Source organism: Delphinus delphis, chromosome 14, assembly GCF_949987515.2.
Source record: "Delphinus delphis chromosome 14, mDelDel1.2, whole genome shotgun sequence".
In the NCBI taxonomy this organism is placed as follows: domain Eukaryota; kingdom Metazoa; phylum Chordata; class Mammalia; order Artiodactyla; family Delphinidae; genus Delphinus; species Delphinus delphis.
In genome coordinates, this window is record NC_082696.1 from 78425688 (window position 1) to 78449334 (window position 23647).

The 23647-nt window shown below is 43.8% G+C and overlaps 1 protein-coding gene across 5 annotated transcripts in view; it reads right to left on the bottom strand.

Moving 5' to 3' along the window:
• The window catches only part of CD109 (CD109 molecule), a 151496-nt gene that overhangs the window by 77071 nt on the left and 50778 nt on the right, over positions 1-23647 (bottom strand). For all 5 annotated transcript variants that reach the window (XM_060030349.1, XM_060030351.1, XM_060030350.1 and 2 more), the window contains 2 exons: positions 18432-18662; positions 12332-12457 (listed from right to left, as the gene is read on the bottom strand). In XM_060030349.1, coding sequence (XP_059886332.1) covers positions 12332-12457; positions 18432-18662 — 357 coding nt within the window. The remainder of the gene's footprint in view (positions 1-12331; positions 12458-18431; positions 18663-23647) is intronic.

Genomic DNA, 23647 nt, shown 5'->3' on the forward strand with positions numbered 1-23647 from the left:
AAAAAAGTTCTCAAATAACATGTACTAGACTGAATAAAAAGTGCTAGCTTTGGCAAACGTGGAAAATCAACTAATTTGTTTGGGCCTCCTTTCAACAGCCTTAAGACCAACTTTTAGGCAATTATTTAACAAACAAGTAGTTACATTAGTTTACATTTGAAATAAAATTCTCCCTTCCTGCCTCCTACATTACCAGTCATCCCTGACAATTCCTGGATTTTCCATCTCTCTGGTTAGTCTCCTCCCCTTCATTCAGTCTGTAAACACTGTCACATCGTCTGTTCTCCTGGTACTCTTATCTTTCTGACTTGTTGCGTTAACGGTCGTTTCTTTTCTGATCTTGAAATGTTGGCCCTTCGCATCCTGAACCCAATGCTCTTGATAAGTGAGCTCATCAATGCTCATGGTGTTAACTGTCATCTCCACGCTAAACACTCCTAAACCTTTATCTCTGGCCATCCCTCAAGTTGGAGATTCAGACTCAAATCCACCTTCGGGACACCTCCACCTGAATGTTCTACAGAACATCCTGGACTCCTTTATCTGGGTTCAGCCTCCACCAGGGACCTTTTCTTGATCGCCTCTCCCCGTGCTGGGTTAGAGCCCCTTCTCTCCCATAATACCCTGTGTATCACTCTATCACTTTACTTAACACAGTATACTACAATTATCTGCTTTGTGCCCATCACCGGAAACAGACTATGAAGTCACTGGGGGCACAGCACCTAATTCAACATGCTTTCAAGGTTTGTTGAATGAATGTATGTATTAATGAATGAACGCATTGAATTTTGTCCCCGGGCTGGTTCTGATACCGGAGGCTCATCACATTAGCCTCAGTTATTGTACAGCATCTCCTGCAAGAAACTGAAATAACCTTCATACTATCCTGAGGAGGTACAGCCATTTGTCAAGTGACCCATGGTTTAAGTTAATTAAGTAAGGAGGCCATTGGACTGATGGGGCTCTCATGCTGTGGGTGCCCTACGTAAACAAACCAGGATCTAAGCCTGTGGATGCCTCACGGTTATGAAATCAAAATGCTAAGGACAACCAGTTAGAAACAGTCGCCTAGGCTTTAAGCTATGGTCAATCTATGATTTCCTTTCTTTGCTTCCACCTTTTCTCTATAAAGTCTCTCCACCTCTTGTCTGAGGGGACTCTCCAACCACTTCCAGTTTGGCACTGCCAATGCCAATCGATTTCTCCTCAAATAAACTCAAATTTTTTTAATATGCTTCAGTATATCTTTTGAGATTTTGAGGTTTCCAGCGTGGTCTTTGGGAGACTGTAAGGTTTTTGAGAAAGCAGGATAAAAAAGCCCGTGAAGAGATCAAGGTTTTGGTCTTAGGTATGAAGAATTATATCTTTTCTGTAAAAGAAAAGGATAAGCATGAGATGGGTGAAGACAAGATAGATCTGTAAGTGGCAGAGAAATTTAAAGAAACTCCTATCTGATGACATGTGTTTTCTTTACAAAGTAGAAAGGGAGATTATCTACTGAGAGTGAGGATGGAGAAACCAGAAGCTCCCCAGAAGATAGCATTTTCCTGAATCCCTTCCCTCATTAGAAAGAATCACAAATATCCTGGTACCCATCAAGACTGGAGCTAAACATCCGAAGAACTGAAGTTGTTCTATACCCGATAATTACTCATAGTGAGAGGACTTGGGAAGAATGGATCTAACCAACAACCAAGACACAGACTATATTGTCTGTGGCACAGGGCTTCGGGTGGAAGGAGCCTGGTGCAGGCATCCTATGCCACAAGCACATTCACACCCTAAGAAGTTTCACCATCTGCAGCACCAAATACATTATGCTGTACAAGGGACAAACTGGTTTCCTTAGTAGAAAAGTACGAACGAGAAGCATGCTCTCTTTAAAAACAAACAAAAATCGCTCATTTAACCCTCTCTGTTGCTACTGAAAGTGCAAAGAATTGAGGTCTTCAAAGACATGCAACATGACCAGCTTTCTTAGGCACCAAATTCAAGCAAGAGGAAAAAGCAGAAGTGTAGCTATAGCTTTGTACTGAATGGGAAAGGCACCCTTGAGGCAAACTAATTCCATCTGCTGCTCATTTCTCCTTTTCTTACTCCACCCAGCGCCTCAGTACTCATTTCAGGCTCCACCTTGGTACCCAGTGTGCTGCCGCCAGCAGTTGGAGTCCAGTGAGTTACAGATCTCCTCTGTGTCACTGACAAGGAAGCATCATACAGGACTACACACACATCACATGAGTATCAAGTTGCTGCCTTTGAGGTTGTACAATAATAAGATAAAATAATTGGATCCACTGCACAAAGGGTGTCCAGGACATCTCTGTACTTTCTGAGACTCTACCTCAAACAAAAAGTTCTTTTAAAAAGTAATCTTCTTACAGATTCACAGACATAGAAAGTAAAATTATTGTTACCATAGGGGAAAATGGGGGGGATAAATTAGGAGTTCATGATTAACAGATACACACTACTATATAGAAAATAGATAAACAACAAGGACCTACTATATAGCACAGGGAAATATATTCAATATTTTGTCATAGCCTATAATGGAAAAGAATCTGCAAAAATGGATATATATGTATACATAACTGAATCACTGTGCTGACACCTGAAACAAACACAGCATTGTAAATCAACTATACTTCAATTTAAAAACAGAGATGCAACTCTAAAAAGAAAAAATTAAAGTCATAGAACTAAAACAAAAAATTAATCTTATGGCTCATAATACCAAGATTATACAGTCTGCCAGGTGACAGCGAGCTAATCCTTAGTAAATACACTAATGGATACTACATAGTTCCCTACCAGGCAACGCATATGCTGTAACATGAGTCTCCTAGGCTCAAACCCTCAATTCAAAGTCCTGGCTGTTGTGTTCAGAATCTGAGACATTTTGAAAACAATGCAATGTATGAGGGAGCGGCACGTGTGGCAACCGAAAATCATGTGACAGAGGTGGGCACCCTCCCCACCAATGCATCCAGACAGCCCTGTTGACATCTATGTTCAACCAAAAAAGTGACTGTCTTGAAAGAGCAATTGCAGCACATATTAAATAATTTAACGTTCTAGAGCTGAAAAGTATCAGGAAATCTAGCTTCTAGCCCTGACCCTACCATAACACCACCTGAGCCCAACCAGGTCACTAAGATTCTTCCTCCATCAAAGGAGGAGATGAGTCTGGGTTACCTCTAAGATCCTCTCCAGCACCAAAACCCTGTGAGATGCGCTGATGGACTTCTCAGACTCCCCATTTCACCGATGATCAGGACACGCTAAAATCCGATACCAAAGTTTTCTGACTGAAGAGAGGGGTCGGTAAGAGACATGTGAAAGGAAGGGCAGCCCTAGGGTAGCTTCTGGAGGGAAAGAACAAGACAAGGAACTCCTGACATATATTAGCTTGGAGCCAGAATTTAATTAAATGCGTGCCCCCAGGGACTGACAATTAGCAGATCCAACGACCCAATAAAGTCACAGGAATAATACGGCACAAAACTTGCGCGTGCATCTTGAATTTCACAAGAGACCAGGATATTCAGTTCTTGACCGAAATCTTTTTTAATCTTCAAAGTCAGAAAGTCCAGAATATTAATCCAAAAGACCTGTTTCCTACTGGCTCACAGGTGCCCCAAGTACACAGCTATATACTGCACGTAACCTCAGAATGAAAATATATGAACATATCTCTACTAAGTTGTAGTCTCATATAGAAGACTGGGACTATAGGTCATAGAGCGTCACAAAGGATACAATGACCAGTAGCAACAGTCTAGGAGAAACTGTTCAATCACTCCATTCACTCATTCTTTCATCCCACAAGCATAACTGAGTTCCTACAACAGGACAGAATAAATGTGGAAATTAATCACACAGAACTCTTGTCTTACAGATGCACCCCAAGTGCCCATCAACAGATGACTGGCTTAAGAAGATGTGATGTGTGTGTGTGTGTGTGTGTGTGTGTGTGTATAAAACGGAATACTACTTAGCTGTAAAAAAGAACGAAATTCCATTTTCAGTAACATGGATGGACCTAGAGAATATTATGCTTAGTGAACTAGTTCAGAGAAAGATAAATACTATGATATCACTCGTATGTGGAATCTGAAAAATAATACAAATGAATCTGTATACAAAATAGAAACACACTCACAGACATAGAAAATAAACTTATGGCTACCAAAGGGGAAAGGTGGAGGGGGGAGGGATAAATTAGGAGTATGGGATTAACAGACACAAAGTACTATACACAAAATAGACAAGCAGGGCTTCCCTGGTGGCGCAGTGGTTGAGAGTCCGCCTCCCAATGCAGGGGACACGGGTTTGTGCCCCGGTCCGGGAGGATCCCACGTGCCACGGAGTGGCTGGGCCCGTGAGCCGTGGCCGCTGAGCCTGCGCGTCCGGAGCCTGTGCTCCGCAGCGGGAGAGGCCACAACAGTGAGAGGCCCGCGTACCGCACAAAAAAAAAAAAAAAAAATAGACAAGCAACAAGGATTTACTGTATATCACAGGAAATTTTACCCAATATCTTGAAATAACCTATAATGGAATATAATCTGAAAAAAAGACAAATCACTATGCTGCACACCCTAAATTAACACAATATTATAAATCAACTATACTTCAATTAAAAAGAAAGAACTTGAGTCTTCCGGGAACTCACAGTCTAATAAGTAAGGCAGTCACATTCTGTTAAGCTACACTAATCACGGTTTGGAAAGATGAAACGAATTCTGGAAGTTGATGGCGGTGATGTTTGTACAACAATGTGGATGTATTTGATGCTACTGAACTACACACTTAAGAACGGCTAAGACGGTAAATTTCATGTATACCTTAACACACCGAAAAAGGAAAGAAAAGCCTACAGGGATCAGTAAGTGCTGTAGAGGTGCTGGGTAGAAGGACCTATGGAAGAACGGAGAATGAAGTGCTAGCCTCCACCAGCTGACATGCTCTAAAAAATCCAAATTCTAAAACTAACTCCTCCTTCCTTTCTTCACTGCACATGCAAGCAAGAACTTACGGTCTTTCCCCCCAAAAGCAACCTTCTTTCAAGCAGAGGCTAGCAAAAGGATTTTGGAAGCCACATCCACGTTCCAGAGAAGATGCACTGTTTGCTGACCTGTCACAGGCGGCTCCATGCTCTGTTCAGCCGTGATCACCTGCCAGGCGATCACCAGATGCCACTTGTGGAGCGTTCCAAGCTCAAGAACTGTCCAAACGAATGTGTGCTCTTTTGCAAAGGACAATGGCTTCAGAAAAACCCTGACAGCAGAAGCAAACTGACCAGGGAACAGCTGAGCAGAAAGATAGATAAGGAGCATCTGAAAGGCTACAAAAAGCCACGCAGTGCCCCTCTACCTGACGTTCCACAACAACTAGCTCAGGAGAAAGGAGACGTCATCGTTACAAACAAAGGAACAATTCAGTGCAGACTGCCTCTGAACTACACAACAATTTTACACCCACAAACTAGCACACAGGGCTCCGAAAAAGTCATCTCAGGCCTCGGGGCTATCACGCTTTCTACCTTCTATTTCTCGTCTGCCAGCCCAACACTGGCCTAAGATCAAAACAAGGGCTGAGAAACTGCGGTCAGCTGCAGCCAGAAGAGACTGAGAGGTCGTCTGGTTCAGGGGTTCCTACGCAGGCTGTGTACCCAGATCTCCAGAAGGGCTGCTGTAAAAATTGAGACCGTGACCCCAAATCTGCTTTAGAAAGTCTAGGCTGCCAGGGGGCCGTGCGGAGCTACTCACCTAGAGGGGTCAAGTAAGCAGCTCCGTCTCACCACCAGGGAGTTCCAAGAACGAATCAGGGGCGTGCCTTTTCCACTACCCACCACCGCCTCTCACTGGAAGAGACAGAACCCGAAGATGCCTAGCTGTGGGCACACAGCAGCACTTCTCAAATCGTGGTCCTGAAAACAAATAGGATTTCCTAGAGTGCTAATGTAAAATGCAAACTCCTGGGTCGCTGCCTGCGATACTGACTTGCCGTCTGGGGGCGGGGCGCTGGGCTGCGCAACTTGAACGAGAGCTGCCATCGGCGGGTTCCCAGGCACACGGCTGCGTGGGAACCACGGCTAAGTCCCAGCAGCGGGAGCCGTACCAGCCACTCTGGGAGGAAAGACACGCTGTCTGCTCCCAAGGAAGGAAGGTGCAGGGCTGCGATATCCAGAAGCAGGGCTCTCTCAGTGCTCTTCCTTCGGGTCCTCAGAGGAATGTGACACCGATGCTTGAGTCGCCCAGAGACCTGAAACTCTGGGCCAGCCAAGGCTGCCCAAGGGAGAGGGCAGTGTGGTAAGATCCCTCCTGCCTCCTGGGAGCCTGGTGCTCAGACACCGGCGCCAGCCTCTCTTTTAAAGAACCTCTAAAACTGCCTTCTAGTAACCTGGAATACAATTTATAATCAAAGACGCCAGAAAATTTGCAACTAAATCCGGAATATACACACAACAGAAGATGCGTCAGCCTTAAAAAGGGAAGGAAATTCTGACGCGTGCTATAACCTGGATGAGCCTTAAAGACGTTAAACTAAGTGGAATAAAGTCACAAAAAGACATACATTCTATGAGTCCACTTCTTTGAGGTACTTAGAGTCGTCAAAATCATACAGACAGAAAGTAGAACGATGGGCGCCGGGGACGTGAGGGCAGGGCTGGAAGGAGGGAAACGCGCAGTTATTGCTTCATAGGTACAGAGTTTCCGTTTTGCAAGATGAAAAGAGCTCTGGAGATGGATGGTGCACAACACTGTTGCAAAACATTGTGAATGTATTTAATACCACTGAACTGTACACTTTAAAATAGTTAAGACAGTAAATCTCCTGTTATGTATATTTTACCACAATTTAAAAAATAGGGAGAAAAAAAAAACATTTGCAACTATTTGGGAGAACCAAGGATACCAGTCAAGAGATAAGGCAACTAGAGAAATACTACAAAAAACGAAAATACAAGCGATGCCTGACTTTTAAAACAAATCATCTTCCCAAGGTGTATTTGTAAGATGATTATCAACTTAGAGCCCATTTCCCCGCTTGACCTATAACAACTCTGTAAAACACGTGTCTGTGGAGGGGTATTATGGCTAAAATAAACCCCTCCCCTCTGCAGGGAGGGTCTGCTGCTCCAGAAAGTTAAGGGAGAACTGATGGAAAAGGGCCTGGAGATGTGGAAGGGACCAAAGTGTGGGAGAGCCGGCAGGGACGGTAATTGTCCCCAAAGCAGCAAAGAATAAGTCCCATCCGATGCAATCATATAGATTAAGTATATGCATAAATAGCACACAAAAAAGTCAGAGTTCTTACTAAATTTTACTAACTGTAAGAGGGCTTAAAAATAATAATCATCAAGACTTGCTTTATAATAATGCCACTGATTACCTGCGTGTCACTACAAATCAAAGCTCTGGTAAGTCCTGTATACATTGTCCGCCAGTAGTAATACTAAAATCAGGCCATATTTTTTCTAGAGACAAAATGGGATTTCAAAACAGTCTCCTGAAAATAATTATTTTCCCCTCCCTAAAATTTATACTAAGCATGGTCACTGCCTTGGGAAAATAAAAATATGGTCCATAATGGTGGACTGTTTAAATGATAAATATATTTCCTCCATAATAATTATTCACAGCTAAAAGGAAAAGAGTTTAATAATAAGCAATATAGAGTCCCTGAATGCTGTGCAGGAGTCAAGGAAAGATAAACCAGAGACCAAGGCTGGATCCAGTCTGCTTGTCATAACATTTCTTTGACTATACTGACCTCTGGTGGCCATTGGAGGAGTCTTTTTTTTTTTTTAATAACGGAGCTTATTTTCCCTTAGTTGTGTGCCTTCACATTGTATCACATAGGGGGGCTCCTTTTACAATGTATATGTATATTAAATCATCACATTGCACACTTTAAATATCTTACAATTTTATTTGTCAATTATATCTCAGTAAAGCTGGAAGGAAAAAACATGATATCACCACTAATAAGTTCCTGATCAGTATGCCTGTCTTCAAAAAGATAAAGATGTTTGGGGCTTCCCTAGTGGCGCAGTGGTTGAGAGTCCGCCTGCCGATGCAGGGGACACGAGTTCGTGCCCCGGTCCGGGAAGATCCCACATGCCGCAGAGCGGCTGCGCCCGTGAGCCATGGCCGCTGAGCCTGCGCGTCCGGAGCCTGTGCTCCGCAACGGGAGAGGCCACAACAGTGAGAGGCCCGCGTACCGCAAAAAAAAAAAAAAGTGATCAAGAGACTGGCACAACATTGTAAATCAACTATACTTCAATAAAAATATATATATTTTAAAAAAAGATAAAGAAGTTTATAGAATGTGGAAAAGGGGACATTATATTTAGTTCAAGACCAATGACTATGGTAAAGCTTTCACGCATTCATTTAACAAGTACTGACTTCTACCTTGTGCAAAGAACCGCGCTAAGTCTCCAAGACACAGGGGAACAAAACTCTGCCTACCGACCTCATACGGCCTCTGCGTATCAGGTCCTGCCAATCAAGCGACAGGAATGGACCAAGAGAAGCACAGCGTGCTACGCAAACGTCCAGAGGCGCTAGGCCATCAAAGATAATGCCTGAGGACAAAAGCAAGGAGCTAGAAAAACAGCAGAAAAACAGGGTTCCAGGCAGAGGGAGCAGCCTGCGTGGAAGGCTCTGGGACAGGACGGACTGGCGAGTTTAAGAAACTTAAGGAATAATACATCTAAAGCATAGAGTTCAAGGGTAAGGGTGGCCCTTAACAAGGCCAAAGAGGTGGGCAAGGACCAGATTTTGTGAATTTTTTTAAATTTTTCAAGCACTTGAATTTCCTTAAGAGCATTTATCTTTTTTTCCTATTAAAGCAATAGGACAGGTCAAGTCCACAAACTACTGAATGAGAAATCCGGTAATTCTTTCACCCTGCAGTCTCACATCTCCCAGCCTTTCTCCACTATTCTAGTCTCCTCTCTCCCCTGGTACATATTCTGTGTACCACTCACTGAACAAAGGAATCCCAGAGAGGCTGCTACCCACAAGGCTGAGACCTGGTCACTGTGCAGAGGTGGCCTCAGAATGGGCCAGCAATGGACATCTGACCCAGTGACCCATCTGCGGGCTGCCAGCCACCCATGCAGAGGCTTGCTTGTAGTACTCTGAGGACATGGTTATTAGGCTAAGCCAGTGCGCTCAGTCCAGATCTGGACCAGAGAACACCCTAGAGGCTGGAGAGAAGCGAGGGGAATGGGGCCGACCACAAGGACAGAGGAAGCCGCTGGCCCCAAAGCACAGGCGCTCATGCTGACAACAGACCATCTTTATCCCCAGGCGGCCTGAGTGAGACTCGCTCCTTGGAGGCACCTGACGGGCCTCACTGACTGAGCGCCTCACAAGTCCTCTGCTATTGCACCACCTCGTGTTCTTCTGTCACCCTTGTGTCACTTAACTTTGTCATAATTGTCACCTCCCCACAATAGTCTTTGAACACAGAGATCAGGTGTTAGGCTTCCTGGTATCCTATCACCGCACTGTAAGCCCTCAACACATATTTGATGGAGGATGGTAGATGGATAGATGGACGGGGGGATGGATGAATGGATAGATGGATGGATGGATGGACAAACAGCTGATTCCTGGGGAAATGATAATGAAATCAAAACGTGGGAACAGAGAATAGTCCTAACTCCTTAAAACTCACAACATGCCTCCTAATCTGCAGCTCCCAGCATCCTCGACGTGCTCCAATCCCTCCGTTCTCCCCAGTCCCCAGACCCCGGGGCTCTCCTCCACCTTCCCTGCCCCGACACAAACCCTCCTCTCTCCTACGTCTCACAAACACCTACTCGGTCCGCCTTTTCTACAAGCTCCAATGTCTGGTCCCCCCGGCGTTCATCACCCCCGCTCTCAGCCCCCATAACTCCTTGTACGCTTTCTCACTTCCTCTGTGGCACAAACTCTCCACGAGCCCAGCGTGATCCTCGTCTTCATGCAGACGCTCAAAAAACATGTGCTAAGGGGACCTAGTTCTGCTTTTAAAATGTGGCCCCCGAAAATGCTAACTAAAGGAAAATTTTTTAAGTTTTAATTTATTAGGTACTTGGTACTTTTATCTTACCTCAGGCCACCCGCTAATGAATGACTAAGTGGCTCTCGAAGGAGGAGGGAGAGGACATTTTTCGAAGGGGACACTTGGTGACATCTGGAGACATCTCTGGTTGTCACGACTTGGAGGGAGGGGACAGCTGCTACTGGCATTTAGTGGGTTATGGTCAGAGATGCTGCTAAACATCCCACACTGCACAGGACATCCCCGCAGCAAAGAATTTTTTACCGTAATGTCAAAAGTGAGAAGCCCTGTTCTAATAGAATTTTTAAAGCTCTCATGTATATACATTTTAATAAATTCCAAAAAAAATTTAGAAATATTCAATGATCTTCAAACACCACAGAGTGATGCACCAGAGAAAACCCGAGGCGGAGACACGGAGGGCGTTCTAGTGCCCCTGCGCTGTTAGACCTCGGAGCCATGGGAGTTGGCAGCAAATCCAGGAAGTAAGCGGGGGAGCTGGGCAGAATGAAGCATAGGGGAGCAGAAGACTGATGTAGCTGTTACGGTCACTAGAGTTTTGTTGTTGTTTTTGCTTTTGCTTTTAACATCTTTATTGGACTATAATTGCTTTACAATGGTGTGTTAGTTTCTGCTGTATAACACAGTGAATCAGCTATATGTATACATATATCCCCATATCTCTTTGCTCTTGCGTCTCCCTCCCACCCTCCCTATCCCACCCCTCCAGGTGGTCACAAAGCACCGAGCTGATCTCCCTGTGCTATGCGGCTGCTTCCCACTAGCTATCTATTTTACATTTGGTAGTGTATATATGTCCATGCCACTCTGCCACTTTGTCCCAGCTTACCCTTACCCCTCCCCGTGTCCTCAAGTCCATTCTCTACGTCTGTGTCTTTATTCCTGTCCCGCCCCTAGGTTCGTCAGAACCTTTTCTTTTTTTTAGATTCCATATATATGTGTTAGCATATGGTATTTGGTTTTCTCTTTCTGACTTACTTCACTCTGTATGACAGACACTAGGTCCATCCACCTCACTACAAATAACTCAGTTTCATTTCTTTTTATGGCTGAGTAATATTCCGTTATATATATGTGCCACATCTTCTTTATCCATTCTTCTGTCAATGGACACTTAGGTTGCTTCCATGTCCTGGCTATTGTAAATAGTGCTGCAATGAACATTGTGGTACATGACTCTTTTTGAATTATGGTTTTCTCAGGGTATATGCCCAGTACTGGGATTGCTGGATCATATGGTAATTCCATTTTTAGTTTTTTAAGGAACCTCCATACTGTTCTCCATAGTGGCTGTATCAATTTACATTCCCACCAACAGTGCAAGAGGTTTCCCTTTTCTCCACACCCTCTCCAGCATTTACTGTTTGTAGATTTTTTGATGATGGCCATTCTGACCAGTATGAGGTGATACCTCATTGTGGTTTTGATTTGCATTTCTCTAATGATTAGCGATGTTGAGCATCCTTTCATGTGTTTGTTGGCTGCATGAGCTGCTTGTATATTTGGGAGATTAATCCTCTGTCCGTTGATTTGTTTGCAAGTATTTTCTCCCATTTTGAGGGCTGTGTCTTCATCTTGTTTATGGTTTCCTTTGCTGTGCAAAAGCTTTTAAGTTTCATTAGGTCCCATTTGTTTATTTTTGGTTTTATTTCCATTACTCTAGGAGGTGGGTCAAAAAGCATCTTGCTGTGATTTATGTCATAGAGTGTTCTGCCTATGTTTTCCTCTAAGAGTTTTATAGTGTCTGGCCTTATGAAATTAGAACACTCCCTAACACCATATACAAAAGTAAACTCAAAATGGATTAAAGACCTAAAGGTCACTAGAGTTTTTAAAACAAAGATAAAGTAGGTTAGACCAATCTGTCATCAGAAGTCATTACTCTGAGATATAAGATTTGCCAAATAATTGCTATGTACTCATTACTTAGTTTTAAAATACTCAATGTGTGCAATAACTAAATACAATAAATATTTAATCAGCTTTATACTAAAATGTGAAATGTCTTAACCTTCAAACGTTGCATTATATAAAAAGACAACAATGATTGAAACTCTAATATGTTATAACACAGGCTAACCCATTGCTAATAGAAGTAAATTAAAAATAAAACCACTTAAATTATCTAGATACTCAGATTAATGTTTTTCTGTTCACTAAATAAATGACTTCAGAGATATTTTCCCCACTGGACCTATTTAAAACATTTTAACATTCCCCCTCAAAATGTATTTATACTCACATTCACTTGAACTTGGATGGACCAGTCACCAAGCATTGGATGGGAAGATAACTGGAAAGTTTTGGAAACGACTCCAAGATCACTTTGTTCTGACAGCCACTGTTGGATCAAATTTGACTTGGGATCCTACAACGAAAACCATGCATGTTAACGACATAAAACCCCCCGTCTGATGTATCCAACCTAGTTACGAATACGGCCCTGCAGTCCTCCCAGGCACATGCAAAGTGTGGGACAGAGGGAGTTCTTGGAAAATGTCAGCTCTATGCTACCAAAGACGATGAATAAAAATTACTTCTTTTCTCATATTCTCCTGAGAGCATCTTTACTCTGCTCCACCTTTTAAATCTTGGCACGTACTTCCTTCTACATGAAACACTACAACGTGTACCTCACCAGACCTATGCTGCTGCTGGTGGTGTCGCTGAGAGAAAACCCCGCTGTAGGGATAGCAGGCCCCTGTATCAAAGGCACTCTGCCTTATCACCACCACTCACACGTCATTCAGTCACTAGGATTCCCCTACAGCACAGGATTATCCTCCCATTACAGCTGAGAAAACGGGTGCCCAGAGGGGTTAGGTAAGCCCTCGACCACAAACAGCTGGTCCAATATCACAGCACCAACACATGATGGAACTCAGGATTCAAACCCATGTGTCTTTTGACTCAACAAAAGTTGTGTCATGGGGGTGCTTAACCAAGGGGATGCATGAAGAACACCTGAGTCTTCCCAGGGTCTCCCAGAGCACGCTGCCTCCATCCAATCCCATCCCAGCCCTGTCAACTCTGTCCCTTTAACATCTCACGTCCAGCCACCATTTTCTAACTATCGCAACTAACCTCTCTCCTCCAGTCTTGCCCCTCCAATACATCTTCCCCACTGCCAAACACAAACCTGTGGCTGGGGCAAAGTGGCTGAAACACCAGACACCGTTCCTGGCAGATTACAAGCGATGAGCAAACACTCGCTATGACCAGTGTATCAGACCACCAGGTGACGATGGCTTCTGTTTGCCGGCAGAATGAGATCTACACTCGTCTGCGTAGTTTACAAGACTTAGTCAGCTGACCCCATCTACATTTCTACGCACATCTTCCTCCAAACATACAGACCTGTTTGCAGTTCGCCCCAAACGCCCATGCACCCAGGCCTCTACCATTGCTGCATTGAAGGCCCTTCCTTCCTTGTCCAGGTGGTGAAATAAGCTCCAACTTCCTGCCCTCTACACATGCCTCCAAGAGGCAGAAGTGGCCACTCCCTGGAGAAACCCCAATGCGCCCGGAGTTTACCCCCCTAACACGTACTACTGTTTAAGGTTATCATTTGTTATCTGGGTTTTTTGGTGTTTTTTGTCATTGTTACTTTTTTTTTTTTTTTTTTTTGCAGTACGCGGGCCTCTCACCGCTGTGGCCTCTCCCGTTGCGGAGCACAGGCTCCGGACGCGCAGGCTCAGCGGCCATGGCTCACGGGCCCAGCCGCTCCGCGGCATGTGGGATCTTCCCGGACCGGGACACGAACCCGCGTCCCCTGCATCGGCAGGTGGACTCTCAACCACTGCACCACCAGGGAAGCCCCATTGTTACTTTTTGGTTTTGGTGTTTCTTTGTTCCCTGGATTATGAACTCTGGGATCAAATTTTTTCCCTGATTCTTTTTTTTTTTTTGAATTTTATTTATTTTTTTATACAGCAGGTTCTTATTAGTTATCCATTTTATACATATTAGTGTATATATGTCAATCCCAGTCTCCCAATTCATCCCATCACCATCCCTGATTCCTAATCTCTATCCTCTGACTCAAGGTAGCGGGTTGGCCTGGTTATTAGAAGCCAGAGGAAACCTCCCTCCGCAAGCAGGGGAGACTGTGTAAGTCGGGGTAAGTACAATGCTGAGAACTGAGTAGGAAGTGGTCTAGGAAGGCAGAAACTAATTGTTAAAACCAAAGATCAGGGGGCTACCCTGGTGGCGCAGTGGTTAAGAATCCGCCTGCCAATGCAGGGCACATGGGTTCGATCCCTGGTCCGGGAAGATCCCACATGCCGCGGAGCAACTAAGCCCGTGCACCACAACTACTGAACCTGCGCTCTAGAGCCCGTGAGCCACAACTACTGAACCTGAAAGCCACAACTACTGAGCCCATGCACCTAGAGCCCGTGCTCCGCAACAAGAGAAGCCACCGCAATGAGAAGCCTGCGCACAGCAACAAAGAGTAGCCCCCGCTCGCCTCAACTAGAGAAAGCCCGCGTGCAGCAACTAAGACCCAACGCAGCCAAAAATAAATAAATATCTTTTTAAAAAAACCAAAGACCACAAGCGGGTCAAGAATAAGCAGGTCACCATCCTTGGCAAGCCCTGGGGCAGGCAGTGCAGTCAGAGCTGGCTCTCCTGCCCCTGTCAAGACTGGGATGGCTACGGAGCTCAAAGGATCAAAAATAAATGAAGAAATACAAAGAGCTAATAAATATATGCTGTCTAAGAATTAAGGGAATGCAAATGAAAACAATGAAAGGCCATTTTTCTTCCATCACACTGACAAAAATAAAAAATGATAATAATAATTCCCAGTGTCACTTAAAATGTAGGGAGAGAAATGTACGTAGTCCGCCGATGTATTATTTTGGTGAAGGTACACATTTCTCCCACAACCCTACAAACAAAGGAAATCCAAACTGAAGTCTTCGATGACCTGGAGGATATGCAGGGCTGGGAGTGAATGAGACAAATCCCTCGTTTCCCAAGCCTGTCTTGGACCTGGGCATATCACCCACAAGGAAGAGACAGAGAATGTAGAAATGCCAGAAATCCTTACAGAGCGCATGAGGATTTGAACAGGCGACGCATGGTGGCATCACAGCAGAGCCCAGCATTTGCATGTGGTCACCTGCTACTGGGATGCACACAGGACAGCCAAGTAGGATATGAACAGTGCCCCTGTCACAGCCTGAATAGCCACGTGGCTGGAGACACTGGGAAAGTGGCCCCTCCTTGAGGTGGCCTGTGTCAGCCACCTCAAGCAATAAACTCCCTGGCTGGAGAAGGCAAATATTTCCGCCAGTCCCCAGAGTCCTGGATTACGCACAAGGTGTGTGCCTAGCATGCAGAATTAAAGACATCAAATCACTTAAATAAGGTGCCACCACTGCTCCAGGCCAAAGTGTCAGAGCACAGGCACAGGGCAGACCCCAAGCTAGCAGCTGTGCCCACAAGATCACTCACCTATACCAGGAGCAACAACTTCTCAGGAAGGGCAGCCAGGGTAGAAAACAGCGTGCCAGCTGACATCACACGTTGGAGACACTTATTTCCGTAGTGTAAGGACAGACTGGCTGCAGAAAGCCAGAATTAGGGGAAGAGGTTTATTCCACCATAAAGAGGTCCCTGAAGCCCCTTTGCTTCCTGAGAAGGTCAGTTACTGGGTCAGGGAAAACACCCAATGATCCCAAAAGAACACTGAACATGCCTGAACATGCTATGATGGTCAATATTTTAGCCACATCCTACAGTCAGTCATTCTTGGCTGGGCAAGATGGGCCCCAAAAAGCGGGCCTCCTGTAGTTCCCAGATGCCTTCTCCACACTTGCCTGCAGGTGGTGCTGTGCTAGCGAGTACAATTTCATCCAAGTCAGGGGCTCTCGTTACACTACAGTCCCACTTTGCTCCGGGAAGTTTTTCTAAGAAACCACCTGTCCCATACTGAAAGATGTAGAAAAAGAAAACATCCCAGTCTGGTGAACCCTGGCCCAAAGGGCTCTTTTCAGATGGAGGAGCGCAGGGTGTGGGCATTCACATCACTGCTCTGACCCATGAGTACTGTGGTGAGCACGGCACCCACATGTGCATTCCCTCACTGGTCCCAAACACAGTGGGTTCCGGGTAGAACTCTCCTGCCCTGGCCAAGGGGACCACCCAGCCGCCATGCCAGCGGGATCCCTCAGGACCAGAAATAGCAAGGGGAAGGGCTCTCTGTGCACTTCTGGGAAAGCCAAATGTGACAGGCCAAGTCCAAAATCGGAGAGAGGAACCCAAAGAATCCACAAATCACAATCAGCAGGTTCGTTCTGGGTTAACGCTTACAACAGACAATTGATCCAGGGCTGATTTTTATTCGCCTGAGACAGAAAGAGGCAGATCGACTGTTAACAACCAGACAGGCAGACAGTCACTTCTAAATCCTCCATTTACACAGAGCGTCTAGTAAGTGCTCAGTATTTGTGGATAAATGTTGAAGGACCGTATGAATGGCATCCCTAAACTGCTCAGAGAGTTCCATGAATTTAGAAATGCTATTCGCTACGGCAACCTGCTTTATTCCAACACAGCAAAGGCAGACGTTCACAGAGCTGCTGACTCTGAAATAATACCAGTTCCATTCAAGAAACATGCCAACCAATGTGATATTTGCTATAAACACATCTTGGCTTGAAGTTATATGTACACATGTTTGCTTGATTTTTGTTTGTGTGTTTGTTTAGCTCATAACAACAACAAAAACTAAGAATAGGAAGATACTGAACTAAAAAGCCTAAATTTGCCTTCCATTCTGTTATTCCTCAGAACATTTTTTTTCCTGCGCCACATCTTCTTTTTTGTTTTTAACATCTTGATTGCAGTATAATTGCTTTACAATGGTGTGTTAGTTTCTGCTGTATAACAAAGTGAATCAACTATACATATACATACATCCCCATATCTCCTCCCTCTTGCGTCTCCCTCCCACCCTCCCTATCCCACCCCTCTAGGTGGTCACAAAGCACCGAGCTGATCTCCCTGTGCTGTGTGGCTACTTCCCACCAGCTATCTATTTTACATTTGGTAGTGTATGTATGTCCATGCCAGCCAATGTCCTGGGACTGAGGGGATTTTCCAGTACTAAAATCAAGAGAGTCCCAGCAAACTGGTCACCCTATTTCTATGTCATTGGTCAAAGGTCTAATACTCTCCTCAGCTTAAACGTAGAAAACCAGGTCCAGCCGGATGTCAGTTGCCTCCAGCTTGGCCCTCACTGGAAGCACTCAGTTTGCCAACCATGCTGCCTCCAGAGCCCAGAGTACTCAGGCAGAGGAGGCCAAAAGATTTCCTGCCAGAGGGGCTCTTAGTACAACAATAGCTAATGTTTAGTGAGTATGTTCTATGTGCCAGGCACAGTTCTAAAGGCTTTACTTGAATCATATCACATAATCCTCACAAAAACCTTTACAAGGTGTTATTTTTACACATTTTACAAATAAGGAAACCGAGGCTCAGAGAGGTTGATTAATTTCCTCAAGGTCACAGAGCTAGCACCTCTTCTTCTTAGAGCAGAGAGTGATCCTTTTAAAATGTTAACTCAGATCACATCATGCCTCTCCTCAGAATTCTCCAGTGAATTTTCATTTCACTCACAGTAAAATCCAAAGTCCATATCAGAGCCGAGAAAATCCTGTATAGCCCCTCATCAGCTGACCTACCTGTCCCTGATCTTATCTCCCTAATATCTGTCCCCTCACTTCCTGGGCAACAGTGCACTGCAAGCTTGTTCCCCCAATGCACCTAACAAGTTTCCACCTCAGGGCCTTTGCATATGCTATTCCCTCTGTTTGTGGAGGCTCATTCTTTTATTTCCTATAGGTCTCTGTTCAAATAGGACTTCTCTAACAACCCTATAGAAAACAGCAAGTACAAACACTCTCTCTCTCTCTCTCTCTCTGTCTCTCACACACACACACACACACACACACACACACACACACACACACACTCTTTTTGTATATATCTGTATGTTTATTTATTGTCTGTCCACTACCCACTGGAATGAAAAGTCGATTTAAGCAGGGACTCACCTTCTGTATCGAGGACACAGAAGTTTAATAAATGTTTGACAAATGAATTAATCAATGAAGAAGCCAGGACCGGAACCCAAGCAGGCTTGACTCTGGAGCCTAAGCCCTTAACCCAGTGCTGTACCATCCCCCTTCCTAGAGAAACCATCCCACTTTGGGAGGGAAGCTTAGCCACGTGAATCCTAAGACATCCCAGTACCAACCATGTGAGCAGAACTTCCAAGAGAGCTTCAGTGAGACGGCTTTGAACCCCCAGCTTTATTTCTGTCTGGCACTCACCTTAATTAGAATGTTTAAAGAGGTTTTGTACGGCTTAAAATCTGAGAAGAGTGTAACAACACGAAACTTCACTTCTTGCTTTGGTTTATACAGGGGCTTGTCTGTTTGAATGAAGACAGTCATTCTCTTGGTCTCAAATGATAAGCGCGTACTATTCGAGAATAAAATCTCATCCTGGGCACGTCCAGTGACATGGAGCTCATAAATCTCATCACCACTGTTCATAGGCAGCTGGGGGGAAAAAAGACATCAGATGTATCAAAGTCTCATTGTTTTACCTCAAAAATGTTTTTAACTGTAAGTGAGAATTGAAACTTTAAATACATAGTATTATCAAAAGTAATCACGACGTTGAAAAATGCATCCCTCCTCCTAACCACCAAAATTAAACAATTTGTTTTCTCTCTTTCGACATCCTAGAGTTTGCTCTCCAGTTAAACCACAGGGTTCCTGGACTGCAGGAACCACGTCCCACAGCTCTGTCAGCAGTCACCTTGTCACTTCCTATCCCAAGCACAAACTCTTCCGCACTGACAGTCACTGTGGGTCACAATACCCTTCTCCTCCGTGCCTCGGGTGAAAGGCACATTTGCACAGGCTTTGCTTTCTTGCCATACCCTCTCCAGGATCTCTCACCTGTCCTAGGATGCACTCTCCTCCTGCATCTTGTGCATCGTGTCACAGTCCTGGTAAGTTTGATGGTACCGTCGTTTCACTGTTTCTGTCACTAGTGGAAATCCTCCCTTCTAGCATGAACAGACCAGAAGCCACACTCAGCCTACGCGCACCATGTCATTCTACCCCACGACAATCCTTCCGGTGGGTGCTCTAACTAATACCAGCTTACACAGCAGGGACCTGGGGCTTGGAAGAGTAAAGGAAGTTGCTCCAGGTCACTGGCTGAGATTCAAACCTGGGATGAACTATATACTACTCTAACAAGAGCCTTCATGTGATGGTTTTAAAATATGTCCAAAATTTCTCTGACCCTCCTCCCTTCAAAAGTCAGAGCCCCTCTCCTGGGCATATACCCAGAGAAAACCACGATTCACAAAGACACACGCACCCCAATGTTCATTGCAGCACTATTTACTATAGCCAGGTCATAGAAGCAACCTAAATGCCCATCGACAGACGAATGGATAAAGAAGATGTGGCACGTATATACAATGGAATATTACTCAGCCGTAAAAAGTAAAAAAAAATTGGGTCATTTGTAGAGAGATGTGCATGGACCTAGAGACTGTCATAAAAAGTGAAATAAGTCAGAAAGAGAAAAACAAATATCATACCTTAACACATACATGTGAAATCTGAAAAAAATGGTATAGACGATCCTATTTACAAAGCAGAAAGAGACAGATGTAGAGAACAAATGTACGGATACCAAGGGGGAAAGGGGGGAGGTGGGATGAATTGGGAGATGGGGATGGACATATATACACTATTGATACTATGTATAAGATAGATAACCAATGAGAACCTACTGTGCAGCACAAGAAACCCTACTCAGGGCTCTATGGTGACCTAAATGGGAAGGAAATCTAAAAAAGAGGATATATGTATATGTACAGCTGAGTCACTTTGCTGTACAGTAGAAACTAACACAACATGGTAAAGCAACTATACTCCAATAAAAATTAATTTAAAAAGAAAAAAAAGGTAGAGCATAATTTCCCAGTGACTCGCCTCTCAAGAGGAGAATGAGGCTGTGTCATTAACAGGACAGCTTCTGCCTGGGTCTCTCTTTCTTGGATTCCTCGCTCTGGGGGAGGTCAGCGGCCATGTGATAAGGACACTCAAGAGGCCTGTGAGAGGCCCACAGTGGGAGGAACAGAAGCCAATAGCCACCACCCACCTGCCAGCCACGTGAAGAGCAACCTTACTGAGGACCCCCAGGCCTGGTGAAGCCTTCAGATGACATCGGCAGCTCAGAACTGCTCGACGACATGGCTCGCAAATTCCTGACCCACAGAAACTGCGGGAAATAATCAAAGTTTACGGCTGTGTCACACCAAAGTTTGGGGATAACAGGTTCCACAAGAATCGATCACTAGCGCACCTGAATTTTAGTTCATTTTCATATTCATAAACCTGAGATTCTGAAACTAACGTTCTGCCTCCGTTTTGCACATAAGAGTTGTCCACAGAGAGCTCCAAGGAGATTTTCCAGAAATAGCAGCCACCAAAAAGCCAGCAACATGGATAAGAATATGAAGGAAACGTAACAAACCACCAATACAGTGGTCAGCAGGAAATAGGGAGAAGAATACTGGTGTTTGCAATTTACTTGGAAATACATTTTAAAAATAAGATCAATTAATGGACGGAGAGATGAGGAGATGCATAAATATGTGATTGAGCAAGTCTGGTAAAATGTTAACAGTAGATTCTAAGTGGTGGTTATAGGAGTGTTCCCTATGAAACTCTTTCAGGTTTTTTGGATATTTGATACTTTCATAGTAAACTGTTAGGAGAAACAATCAGGAACATCACCTTCAAATGACCTCTAGTACTGATGTTTGCTTTCCTTTAATAAATAAACATTCACTGAGCGCCTTTGAGCTCCAGGTTGCTCTACATGCTTGGGATTCAACATGAACCAAAGGTGTACGCCCTAGAGGGCTGAGAATCTAGCCTGGAACTTGCATCCTTATGTTCTATTCTCTCAAATGATGCTTCAGTCCTCAGATTCTTTTAAACAGAGTCCTTAATACCGCAAGCAGGAAAATATATATGCCAGGAACCAGCACATCATTTGCTTGTATACAGCACAGATTTATAAATAGTTCATGCTTAAAAAATATATTAGATGGAATTTCTCTGTATGATTTGGATATCGTTGGATCATTTTTAGTGGCACAGAGGCCCCAGAACAGAGAGTAGATTGAAGACTGACGTCAAATTAATGATGCAGAGGTCTGAAACTAAAGAGACCTATTAACCACGAGGAGGTCAAAGAGTTAGAAAATTAGAATTAACACAAAAGTGTCCAAACCATTTTACTCTGTCCCCCACTCCATCCTCCTTCAGGGAGTTGACACAAGAGGAGATGGTACTGACTATCTTCCTGCTCCTTTCACTTACCCTAATTCTCGTTTTCAACACTCCCCTGTTAGAAACCCCACCTCTCCCGATGTAAAATTTAGGTGATTTGGGAATCCTCAGAGCCTCAGTGCTAATCCTAGAGCTGGAAAGTCTAGGGTGACGATATGGACTTGTCAGAGTGGACCTGGTGCGCCCCCATGAACGATGAGGCATCGCCACACCGCTTAGCGTGTCACCATGGACTCCGGCTGTCAGTAGAGACCTTGGTCATCCATTGGGAACAGTAGAGGGACATAATGAGAAGGAGACTGGAGAAAATACTGGGGATGTTAAGCAACCTTTATGAAAGATTCTCTCTGTGCCAGACTTGCAGTGGGTTGTAACCTGCTTCCCACAGTGGAGAGGACCCAGAAGGTAATATAAGCTCTGCTGGTAAATTGCTTCCCACCTGCTTGGGGGACACAATTACCAAAAAGGATTCCCAGAATTGGAAATAAAGGAGTTCCCTAACGAGAGACTTCCTTATCTCTTACACAAGGACCAATTATTTAGCCACAGAGGTTTTGGATCCTACGTGTTGAACTGAGGTCACGGGGCTGGGAAAAGATGTAGTTCCCATATACAGACACTGTCCGGCAGCAGAATAAGCGTCTGGGGGTATACAATACCCAGGGCTTAGATCAACAAAATATCAACGAGCATCTGAGTTGAGCACGGTTGATTCTCAGTTAGGCTAAGTCTATTTTGTCTATACATAAACGCAAACTCTCCGGGTAGATGATAGAGGCATGTTCAGAAAGGTTCTTGATGGACAATAAATGGATTCCTTATTCTAATCCGGGCCGTCTGAAACCATCTTCTCTGAAAGATCAACTGTCTTAAGGAAACAAACAACACAATAGTATTTATCCTACTTTATTTCACTAATAACTCCAGTTACCAAAAGTAATGGTAATTTCAAATAACTTTCAAAATAAAACTGAGAAATTTAAGATGACACTTTCTATTTTAAAATATATTAGTAATTAAACTTTAAAAGCATTCTAATTTTATTAGGAGGTTTGGATTAACATATATACACTACTATACATAAAATGGACAATCAACAAGGACCTACTGTGTAGGACAGGGAACTATACTCAATATTCTGTAATAACCTATATGGGAAAAGAATCTAAAAAAGAATAGATATATGTATATGTATAACTGATTCACTTTGCTGTACACCTAAAACTAACACAGCATTGTAAATCAACTATATTCCAATATAAAATTTAAAAAAATTTTTTAGGCATGTTAATTTTAAAAACCACTCCCTCGTTTTAAGTTGGATTTACTTACAAAGAGAATAAAAAGAAACTTTTTCTAGCACGTTTTGTACAAACAATAATCTTTATGTTAAGTGTAAATTCTGTTTTTTATTTACTTCTTATTGAAGGCTGACTTTACTGTATCAAAAACAGAAACAATGAGCCAGTTAGATATTAAAAACATATTTGTTTTAATGCAGCCAATATATTCATATTTTATAGCAAAACTTCAGGAGGACGTTAAAAATAATTTAAAATATTACATCTACAAGCATCAGAATGCAAGAGCACTTGGAAAGATGGGTCTATTTTAATTGAACACTCATAAAAATGCAGAACCTTCTATTTCTGCCAAGAGTTATTAAATTTTCCCAGACACTTTATGACTAAGCCTTTAAAATTTTGTTTTACTAAAAAGGGATCTAGTCCTAAATATAACTCCTGGTAAATCTTTCAATAAATAATTGCTATATCTACATACAATAGAAATGGCATAATATTAAAGACAAATATAAGACGTTGGGATCAGTATTCCGCATGGTTAAGACTTTAAGGCTAATAGTAGCCAAATTTGTAGCTAATTGGGACAAGTACAGCTTATAGGCACATTATGGGAATCAGCCAGAGTGCCCTCGTCCGCCCACATGCCTGCCCCTTCCAGACTTGCTACACTCCAGGCCATGCCACTGCAGACGTCTCTGAGGAAAGCAGACAGTTATTATGCGTTGAGCTGTGATTCCTGAACTGAAATCTCAACCCCTTCTGCTACCAGACAATTATATTACACAGGATTTATTTTAATCTTCTCACTGTAATACTTTTTCAACAGAGTTATGGACACAGACACCGGTGGGCCAG